At 39.1% G+C, this 11,697-nt stretch overlaps 1 protein-coding gene across 2 annotated transcripts; it reads right to left on the bottom strand.

Moving 5' to 3' along the window:
• Positions 1 to 3,004: 3,004 nt before the first annotated feature.
• On the bottom strand, positions 3,005 to 11,258 carry si:ch211-105j21.9 (sialomucin core protein 24-like). Of its 2 annotated transcripts, none has more exons than XM_035796248.2 (4): positions 11,146 to 11,258; positions 7,308 to 7,882; positions 7,045 to 7,200; positions 3,005 to 6,809 (listed from the first exon to the last, which is right to left on the bottom strand). In XM_035796248.2, the coding sequence occupies exons 2-4, from the start codon at positions 7,867 to 7,869 to the stop codon at positions 6,562 to 6,564; spliced, it is 966 nt and encodes a 321-aa protein (XP_035652141.1). In that variant the 5' UTR covers positions 7,870 to 7,882; positions 11,146 to 11,258; the 3' UTR covers positions 3,005 to 6,561. The 2 variants fall into 2 exon arrangements, with proteins under 2 accessions (XP_035652141.1, XP_035652142.1); XM_035796249.2 differs by lacking the exon at positions 11,146 to 11,258 and adding an exon at positions 9,911 to 10,057.
• Positions 11,259 to 11,697: the final 439 nt, after the last annotated feature.

Genomic DNA, 11,697 nt, shown 5'->3' with positions numbered 1-11,697 from the left:
GTACTGTCACTGCTTTACTCCTGTATAAAATCAGGATTTATGACAAGAGCGTCGTATTTCTTTTGACAGAGCAACATCAGGAAGCCCTTCGATGTTTCAAACCAGAACAAGAATCCCTGTGAGAACGTCTGCAGAACAGCGCAGAACAGCTCAATCAAGACTGCAAGGTTAGTACGTTGTTTATTTCACCAATATGCTGATGAAGAGAATATTCCAAACACAGGTTATGTAATTCATCATGCCCATTCCAATGGGGCATATATTGGTCATTTTATATTCTATAATGTTATTTAGCTTTGTGGCTGTGTAATGAGACAATGGAAAACATGCATTGTTACTTTCAATATCTCTTTAGGAAAGCAGAAGAGCTATTGTGATGGCATTGGATCTCAACAAATAGGAGAATGCAAAGGTCATTGCCAAGAAAGACTCAGTCTTGGAAGAACTGGAACAAAATAAAAGATCAACAAGCAAACATGCATGTAGAGATTCAGGCCACAGCCGATGATATGTAAAGATTATATAAAAAAATATTTTAAAAACGCTGAATGTGAAAAAGAATCTCACGACAGACATTGCCCAGCATGAGTGAGTCCTTTGATGTTCAAACATCACTTATCCAATAACCCGAGGGACACTTTTCCTCCATGTCTCCGTTTAAATAATGCTGAATGTGAAGTCTTCCCCAGGGTGAGTTATGAGGAGCTATCAGAAATGTTCAATCAGCTGCAACTGGAGAAGACTATTCTGGTGTAGATGCAGAATGAATCCTCAGAGGCAACTTTTCTTGTAGCACAACTTAAGGTCTGTATGAATTGAACATGCATTGCTGTATGTATAGAATAATTAAGCAATACGGCCCGAGGGGGGTTGCGGTATATGGTAAATGTATGGTGGGTGGGAAAAAGTACCCAATTGTCATACTTACACAAAAGCAAAGAAACCTTAATAGAAAATGACTCAAGTCAAAGTGAGTCACCCATTAAAATCTCACTTTTAAAAATAAATCCCACTTTAAAAATATATATATTGGGTTTTATATATACTTAATAATCAAAACTAAATGTAATTGCTAAAATATACATAAGTATCAAAAGTAAAAGTATAAATAATTTCAAATTCCTGGGGTGACAGGTAGCCTAGTGGTTAGAGTGTTGGGCCAGTAACTGAAAGGTTGCTAGCTCAAATCCCCAAGCTGACAAGGTTGTTCTGCCCCTGAACAAGGCAGTATACCACTCTTCCTAGGCCACCATTGTAAATGAGAATTTGTTGTTAACTGACTTGCCTAGTTAAATGAAATAAATTAAGCAAACCAGATGGCAACATTTTGATTTAACTTTTTCTGGATAGCCAGGGGGGACACTCCAACACTCAGACATAATTTACAAACCAAGCATGTGTTTAGTGAGTTAACCAGATCAGAGGCAGTAGGGATGACCAGGGATGTTCTCTTGATAAGTGTGTGATTTAGACCCTTTTCCTGTCCTGCTCAGCATTCAAAATGTACTTTTGGGTGTCAGGGAAAATGTATAAAGTAAAAAGTACATACTTTTTTTAGTAATGTAATGAAGTAAAAGTAGTCCAAAATACCAATAGTAGAGTAAAGTACAGATACCCCCAAAAACTACTTAAGTAGAACTTTCAAGTACCTGTATCTTTACTTTACACCATTGCCAATATACCACGGCTAAGGGCTGTTCTTATGCACGACACAATGAGGTGTGCCTGGATACAGCCCTTGTCCATATACCACAAACCCCTGAGGTGCCAATTTATTTAAAGAATGTAGGGGGTAGATCAACTTTAATATTGCAGATAGATTGTAGCTTCCATCAATGTAATTGTCTATATCATTTCCAATCCCCCACATATATTTTTTGTTATTATATACTCTACCAGTCAAAAGTTTGGACATACCTACTCATTCAAGTGTTTTTCTTAATTTGTACTATTTGCTAAGTTGTAGAATAACATTGGAGACATCAACACTGAAATAACACATATGGAATCATGTAGTCACCAAAAAGTGTTAAACAAATCACAATATATTTTATATTTGAGATTGTTCGAAGTAGCCACCCTTTGCCTTGATGACAGCTTTGCGCACTTTTGGCATTCTCTCAACCAGCTTCTTGAGGAATGCTTTTCCAACAGTCTTGAAGGAGTTACCACATATGCTGAGCACTTGTTTGCTGCTTTTCTTTCATTCTGTGGTCCAACTCATCCCAAACCATCTCAATTGGGTTGAGGTCGGGTGATTGTGGAGGCCATCATTTGTTTGTTCATCTTTCCATCGAACCTGACTAGTCTCCATGCAGCTGAAAAATATCCCCACAGCATGATGCTGCCACCACCATGCTTTACTGTAGGGATAGTATTGGCCAGGTGATGAGCGGTGCCTGGTTTCCTCCAGACATGACGCTTGCATTCAGGCCTAAGAGTTCAATCTTGGTTTCATCTGACCAGATAATCTTGTTTCTCATGGTCTGAGAGTCTTTTAGGTGCCTTTTGGCAAACTCAAAGCATGCTGGCATTTGCCTTTTAGTGAGGACTAGCTTCCGTCTGGCCAATGATTGACCTGATTGGTGAAGTGCTGCATAGATGGTTGTCCTTCTAGGCCCTTCTCCCCCGATTGTTCAGTTTGGCCAGGCGGCCAGCTCTAGGAAGAGCCTTGGTGGGTCCAAACTTCTTCCATTTAAAAATGATGGAGGCCACTGTGTTCTTGGGCACCTTCAATGCTGCAGATCTGTGCCTGGACACAATCCTGTCTCGGAGCTCGAAGGACAATTCCTTTCGACATCATGGCTTGGTTTTTGGTCTGGCATGCACCGTCAACTGTGGGACCTAAAATAGAGAGGTTTGTGCCTTTCCAAATCAATCAATTTAACATACCACAGGTGGACTCCAGTCAAGTTGTAGAAACATCTCAAGGATGATCAATGGAAACAGGATGCACCTGAGCTCAATTGAGTCTCATAGCAAAGAGGCTGAATACTTATGTAAATAAGGTATTTCTGTTTTTTTATTTTGAATACATTTACAAACATTTCTAAAAACCTTTTTTCACTTTGTCATTATGGGGTATGGTGTGTAGATTGATGAGGAAAAAAACATATTTAATCAAATTTAGTATAAGGCTGTAACGTAACAAAATGTGTAAAAAGTGAAGGGGTCTGAATACTTTCCGAATGCACTGTATATACACTGAGTGTAGAAAACATAAGGAACACCTTCATAATATTGAGTTTCAATCCCTTTTGTCCTAAGAACAGTCTCAATCCATGGGGCATGGACGACAAGGTGGTCGAAAGCATTCCATAGGGATTACTCCAATGCTTCCAACAGTTGTGTCAACTTGGATAGATGTCCTTTGGGTTGTAGACCATTCTTGTTACACACGGGAAACTGTGGAGCATGAAAAACCCAGCAGCGTTGCAGTTCTTGACACACTCAAACTAGATTGCCTGGCACCTACTACCATAACCTGTTCAAAGGAATTTAAATATTTTGTCTTGCCCATTCACCCTCTAAATGGCACACATACACAATCCATGTCTCAAATCTTAACAATCCTTCTTTAACCTGTGCCCTCCCGTTTATCTACACTGATTGAAGTGGATTTAACAGGTGACATTAATAAGGGATCATAACTTTAACCTGGATTCACCTGGTCAGACTGTCACGGAGAAAGCAAATGTTCCTCATGTTTTGTACACTTAGTGTACAATCAGTTTCAAGTGTCCTCCTTTTTACAGAGTTGGCTACAATTTCATTTCCATCCTCCAGAAAAGGAAGATCTAATTTTACAGCAAATAATATAATAATAATAGAATAATATTAACTCCAATTTACTGATACAGAAAAAATCATGAAAGAAAATTCTAAACTTATGTCACACAGGCATACTAACAACAGTGTATGGAGGTATTTGCTCAATCCAAAAAGTATAACCAACTCATTGCAGCACTGCCACAAAATGGGAAGAGACCATTAATTTTTGAAGAAATTCCAAGAATGAATCTGCCTGCCACCCATTCAAAATCATAAATGGTTTAAAATGAGTAGTGTAAATCGAAAAATGTATCAGTCAAAGTGTTTGACAGCAATACCGTATAAAATTCAAGTCATATGAGAACAGTGGTCCTTCTGTAGCACAGTTGGTAGAGCATGGCGCTTGTAACGCCAGGATAGTGGGTTCGATTCCCGGGACCACCCATACGTAGAATGTATGCACACATGACTGTAAGTCGTTTTGGATAAAAGCGTCTGCTAAATGGCATATATTATTATATTATATATAGAACAGGCTTTTGATGGCTCAATACCTTGGCATCGGATCTATGAATTGATATATAAAACAACAATTGACACTTCAATCAATTATTTTAAATTTAAGCTATAGTATAAAATACTTGCTACAAAATGAATCCTCAATATATTGGGCATTGAACAGTCAGCCTTGTGCAGACTGTCATGAGGACACAGAATCAATAGAACATATTTTATGGTACAGTCCATTGGTGGCTCGATTTTGGAGTCAGGCCCAGGAATGGTTGTTCAGTCTTAATGTCTGTGTTCAGCAGGACCTGCAACCTACATTGTTAGGGAATCTGAAAAACCACAATCAGTCAATGCGAAGTATCATTATACTCCTAGGTAAAGTATACAGTACAGGACCCTTCGTAAGACATCATAGTAAAATGAAGGGATGAATTGTAAAATAGAAAAATGCCATTATACTGGGAAAGATGGGTTAATCTGTGGACATCGGAGCAATGGAGTTAAGATCAGAATGAATAATGGATTGGCCGCTGTGGGTGAAAATCCAACACTTGAAGAAAGAGGAAGTTAGGAATATATATATAATTATTTAACTACAGGTATCATAGAGCGAAATAACTGTAAGTAGCGGTATAAGTATTGTTGTCCATTAGCTGAATCCAATTAGGGTAGAGATGGAATGGTAGGGTGACAAAAGTACTAAGAAGAAAAAATACAAATAATATACATACAAAAAATGTATACAGTTGAAGTATGAAGTTTACATGCACAAATACATTTAACCTCAGTTTTTCACAATTCCTGACATTTAATCCTAGTAAATATTCCCTGTTTTAGGTCACTTATTTTAAGAATGCGAAATGTCAGAATAATAGTAGAGAGAATAATTTTTCAGATTTCATTTCTTTCATCACATTCCCAGTGGGTCAGAAGTTTACATACACTCAATTAGTATTTGGTAGCATTGCCTTTAAATTGTTTAGCTTGGGTCAAACGTTTCGGGTAGCCTTCCACAAGCTTCCCACAATAAGTTGGGTGAATGTTGGCCCATTTCTCCTGATAGAGCTAGTGTAACCGAGTCAGGTTTGTAGGCCTCCTTGCTCGCACACACTTTTTCATTTCTGCCCACAGATTTGATATATAATTGAGGTCAGGGCTTTGTGATAGCCACTCCAATACCTTGACTTTGTTGTCCTTAAGACATTTTGCCACAACTTTAGAAGTATGCTTGGGGTCATTGTCCATTTGGAAGACCCATTTGCGACCAAGCTTTAACTTCCTGACTGATGTCTTGAGATGTTGTTTCAATATATCCACGTAAATTTGTAAGTCGCTCTGGATAAGAGCGTCTGCTAAATGACTTAAATGTAATGTAAATGTAAATTTCCTCCCTCATGATGCCATATATTTTGTGAAGTGCACCAGTTCCTCCTGCAGCAAAGCACCCCCACAACATGTGCTTATTGGTTGGGATGGTGTTCTTCAGCTTGCAAGCCTCCCCCTTTTTCCACCAAACATAATGATGGTCATTATGGCCAAACAGTTCTATTTTTGTTTCATTAGACAAGAGGACATTTCTCCAAAAAGTATGATCTTTGTCTCCATGTGCAGTTGCAAACCATAGTCTGGCTTTTTATTGTGGTTTGGGAGCAGTGGCTTCTTCCTTGCTGAGCGGCCTTTTAGGTTATGTCGACATAGGACTCGTTTTACTGTGGCTACAGATACTTTTGTGCCTGTTTCCTCCAGCATCTTCACAAGGTCCTGGCTGATTTATTTTACATTTCCCATGATGTTAAACAAAGAGGCACTGAGTTTGAAGGTAGGCCTTGAAATACCTCCGCAGGTACACCTCCAATTGACTCAAATGATGTCAATTAGCCTATCAGAAGCTTCTAAATCCATGACATCATTTTCTGGAATTTTCCAAGCTGTTTAAAGGCACAGTCAAATTAGTGTAATTAATGTAAACTTCTGACCCACTGGAATTGTGATACAGTGAATTATAAGTGAAATAATTTGTCTGTAAACAATTGTTGGAAAAATTACTTGTGTCATGCACAAAGTACATGTTCTAACCAACTTCCAAAACTATAGTTTGTTAACAAGAAATTTGTGGAGTGGTTGAAAAAGTTTGAATGACTCCAACCTAAGTGTATGTAAACTTCCGACTTCAACAGTATAAACAATGCAATTGTTAAAGTGATGTTTAAAAAAAGCCCATTGGCTAGTTTGGACATCATTTACAAACTGGAGTAAAAAAAGAAGAAGCTAGATTTGACATTAAAAATCATCATCAATTGGCTGAAAAGTATGAAAGGTAGAGGCCTCATAGCCTGGGGAGCTCTCTCGTTCTTCAGTTAAGAACTCCAGGCGGAACTGTGATCGCTGGGACACATGTAGACGGTTATCAAAATTGAACTCATCCTCCGTCATATCAGTAGTTGTCATAGTTGGATTATAGATTTGTGAACCATCGTAGAGTCCTCCTGAAATTACAAGTGTGTCGTCTGCTGCTAGGGATCCACCCACTGAAAATGAATTGAGTAGAGCTGTAAGAACCAATGTAACATTCACTACAGTAGCACACATGTGTCAGCTGTAATAAAACATATATTAATGTACTACACAAGAATGAAACTCATGTATTATTCATTTGGAGCCTGCATGCACTGTCAATGTGTCTACATCTTAGTGAGACTGACAAAATGCATTTGAGATATTGAAAAAAGATCTAATGAGAACATGATGTATGAATTCTCTTACCTTCGGCCTCAGAGTTGTTATGGAGAGGTCGATGTGAGTATTGCCTCATCTGGTTCCATCTATTCAACATGTACATAAATATTCCCAAAACAAACACCCCAAGCACAACACTGAAGAAAACCGTCATGCCTTTTTCTGAATTGTCTAGTCCAAAACCTGTTGAATAAACCAGGAAAGATGTGAATAATTTAAATTCACTTACATTTGTGTTGCATCATAACTAATCATCTTTAAAGACAGACATATCAACCAGCAGCAGTTACCTTGTGTCACATTATGTGTTGCGGTTGTCATCGACATGGCGGCATTTGTGGTTTGAGGAAGATTCTTAGTGGATTGTTGTGGTGGGATAGTTGATGTACTGTTTTGGTTTTCAGTGGTCTTGGCTGCTTGGGTGGTTGGTGCAGTGGAGGGGACAATACCTGGGACTGTAATGGCTGCAGATGTAGCATTAGCTGTAGGGGCCAAAGCTGATGGTGTTGACTCAGTGGTTGTGTTTGAGCTCACAGCCAGTGCTGTTGTGGTTGTTGAGTTGTCCTGCACAGCATTGTGAGTTGTTGTTCCAGTGCTGTTCTGACTTGAGTTATGGTAACTTGTAGTAGAGAGAGCACTGTCAACAGTGACATTTGAAGGAGTTGACATGGCTGTGGTGTAGGTCTGGTTTGGCGCCATTGTCTCTGTGATTGCAGTAACCAAACGGATATTTGCGACAGTGGCATTATTTCCTCTCTCAGAAGAGCTTGTCAGAGTTGTAGTTGTAGTCAAGGAAATGGCCATAATAAAACTTGCCAGGGGTAGAGAAAGTCTGTGATCAATGGCCATCATGTTCTCTTTGGTCCTATAGTGAACAACATAATAAAGACATGTATTATAAGGATCCCCCCCCAAAAAACAGCTGTGTATACAGTGTTGACCAATCAAGTCCCTCAGGCTGTGTGTTCTAATATAGAAACAACACAAGCCTGTACTTGTTCTATTTTTCACAGTCCAAAAAGGATACCATACATATGAGTCACAACCAATGTTCTCTTAAAATGTTTTAGGCACTGAGCAAATTTCTGGTCTGCTGAGCTCAAACGTTGTGAAAATTCTGTGCAACTTCCAGCGCGCGTTTACTGTGACCACTGAGGCTGTACCCTCTTTAAGTTACAGTTTTAACAGTGGCCAAGTAGGCTACTGTGGCTATTTGATTGTAATGTAGGCCTATCAGAGTGGCCTACCATCAAAAACAATGGACATCAAACAATGCATCCCATAACATTTTAACATGGAAACAGCTGTTCTATCATTCAGCCTACAGTAGCAGCCAATGTGTGGTTTTCAATGTAGGCCTACATGAGACTTTTGAAGAAAAAAACTGTCAGGGCTCGACATTAACCTGTTTATCCACTTGTCCTTCAGACAAGGAGGTAACTGAAAATGAGGTTGTTTGATGCAAGAAACCACTTTACAAAATCAAATGCGTTACTATTCCCATACCATTATTACAGAGAATCAGACAAATTATGCTAACATCTGCCTACTGGCTACTTAGCTTATTCAAGCCTGTCTCAAAATACAACACTGCCCCTTTAACACATAAAAAAAGCTCTTTACCTGACTCACTTTTCAAAAATGTCTAGAAAAGGTACACATGTTGGGCTCTTGTAGGAAAAAAATCACTCCCCTATTGCTGACTACACATTATCTATAACTGGGCTAATAACAAACTAGCAAAGGATATGAACAAAAATGTGCACAGGTGGCCACATGCAGCTCTTGCTTTAATCGCAAAAGAAGCACATCTACTCACGACCACAGCTGTAAAGTCCAGATCAAAGCAAATGGCATGGATCCATACCCCCGAGCTGACAAGGTACAAATCTGTCGTTAACCCACTGTTAACCCACAAATCAGTTAACCCACTGTTCCTAGGCCGTCATTGAAAATAAGAATTTGTTATTAACTGACTTGCCTAGTTAAATAAAGGTAAAATAAAAAAATAAAAATATATGGCAATGGTCTATTTGCATATAGGTTTACTGCAGCTCTGATTGGTTATGCCGCACCCGTCTGCGTACTTTACGAGATGAGACCATGCCTGTCAATGCAATATAATCCTACCCTGTTGCGTTCTGCCTACAATGCAATATCTTGCATTGAAAGTGGCTAATATTGCGTTGATTCGATCACCATTTCCACAGTAACGCAAACGCTGATAGTGTTAACTAACATGGAAAACTCGAGAAAGTTGAGCAAAATTCAATCTCGTTCTTCTCTCAGTGGGCTGTATTTCTTCTGCGCAGTAGTCCCAGGGGAGCTGCGCAGCAGTCACGTGTTACTGTACGCGGGTAGTTTGGAGGAAACGTTGGTGACGACCCATGTTTTGTCATTGTATTCAGGTTGTCCTGCTGTGCCTTTGTATTAGCAAAATGTTACAGCACATGTGTATTTGACCAAGGTAGGCAGAATCGCACCTCTTTCAGCCCACTAAAGAATTAGCATCATAATAACTAAATGAGAGTCTACAGTATAAAAAAAACTACCAGCTCGAAGACGGAGACAGTACAGGTGCATCAAAGCTGGGACATAGAGACTAAAAAACAGCTTCTATCACCACTAGCCGGTCTCCGCGCAGTACCCTGCCCTGAACTTAGTCACTTACTAGCCAGCTACCACCAACCCTTCACCTTAGAGACTGTTGCCCTATGTACATAGTCATTGAACACTGGGTACTTTAATAATGTCTACATAACATTTTACCTACTTCATATGTATATACTGTATTCCAGTCAAGGCTCATTCTATATACCTACTGATGCACACACCTTTCCTATTCATATACTGCCCATACACACCATTATATACATACAGTATATATATATACCAGTCTCAACGTCAACAGTGAAGAGGCGACTCCGGGATGCTGGCCTTCTAGGCAGAGATGCAAAGAAAAAGACATATCTCAGATAAGCCAATAAAAAAAAGATTAAAATGGGCAAAATAACTCAGACACTGGACAGAGATATGGCTTTTTCTTTGTAACTCTGCCTAGAAGGCCAGCATCCTGGAATTGTCTCTTCACTGTTGACGTTGAGACTGGTGTTTTGCGGGTACTATTTAATGAAGCTGCCAGTTGAGGACTTGTGAGGCGTCTGTCATTGGAACACAGGAGTGATGGTTGCTGATAATGGGCCTCTGTTCACCTATGGGGCGACAGAGTGGTTAGAGCGTTGGACTAGTAACCGAAAGGTTTCAAGATCGAATCCCCGAGCTGACAAGGTACAAATTGTCGTTCTGCCCCTGAACAGGCAGTTAACCCACTATTCCTTGGCGGTCATTGAAAATAAGAATTTGTTCTTAACTGACTTGCCTAGTAAAATAAAGGCAAAATTAAATGTAGATATTCCATAAAAAATCAGTTGTTTCCAGCTACAATAGTCATTAACAATGTCTATACTGTATTTAAGATACATTTTATGTTATTTTAATGGACAAAAAAATTGCTTTTTAAAGAAAACAAACAAGGACATTTTAAGTCACTTAGAAATGTCCTTGTTTTTTAAAGAAAAGCAAAAAAATGTGGCCATTAAAATAACATAAAATTGATCAGAAATACAGTATAGACATTGTTAATGTTGTAAATGACTATTGTAGCTGGAAACTACTGATTTTTTAATGGAATATCTACATAGGCTTACAGAGGCCCATTATCAGCAACCATCACTCCTCCATCACCCTACCATTTTTTACTACTGTTTATAATATATATACACTACTGTTCAAAAGTTATATTCCGGTCTCTGACATTGCTCGTTCTGATATTTCTTCATTTAAATTAGTGTTATGTATACAGCACTGACGAAGCTAGAAACATAAGCATTTCGCTGCACCTGCAATACCATCTGCAAAATATACAGTATGCGTGCACGACAATAAAATGTGGTTGGAACCGGAACAATACCAATGCACCTGCCTTCTGAAACTAAGTAGAGGGCAACTGAAATATTAAGCACACATGGTGTTTCATTAATACGTTATCTTTCGACTGTGTTTTTGACCTTCCCTATACCCTACCATTTTATTTTCACAGTTAACATTCAGAAAATAGTTTTAGCTCACCTTACACAGCCAGCACCCGTGAGAGTGAAACCAGGAACTTGGTTTATTGCTTTGTTCTCCACTCCCTACAGACCGCAGAGAGCAGAAGGCTTGCTTTCATGGCCCAGTGAAATGTGAAGTGGGCGGTCCCCTTCTGTGTTCACTTCCTCTATTGTCTGCTGGTTGGCAAGGAGACCTGGTCATTAGTCAGAAGAACTCTTTACATGTAGGTTTACAGTCAACAAATCAGAACTTTTTGTTGATACATTATTAAAACCAGTGTTCCCGAGAGGTAAGAAAGGAAGAAAATGTTGCTGCACAAATCGCTGCACAAATCGCTTTGTCTACTGCATGTTAACTGTATGTGACCCTGGGTATTTGCCCCAGGAAAACAAATTTAAGTAGTATGTTAGTAGTGTACAGTTGTTTGTGGTTAATGAATATGGTCACCTTGGTAAAGATGCATGTGATGTATACAAGATACAGTATAACTGTTGCACTCCAAACCTGCTTAGAAATAAGCATGCATTTGTGTCTAGCTCATTGGCCTTACCAAGCATGTTTATGAAAACA

The sequence above is a fragment of the Oncorhynchus keta genome, chromosome 21 (assembly GCF_023373465.1).
Source record: "Oncorhynchus keta strain PuntledgeMale-10-30-2019 chromosome 21, Oket_V2, whole genome shotgun sequence".
Taxonomy (NCBI): Eukaryota; Metazoa; Chordata; class Actinopteri; order Salmoniformes; family Salmonidae; genus Oncorhynchus; species Oncorhynchus keta.
This window is presented reverse-complemented; position numbering and strand designations above follow the sequence as displayed.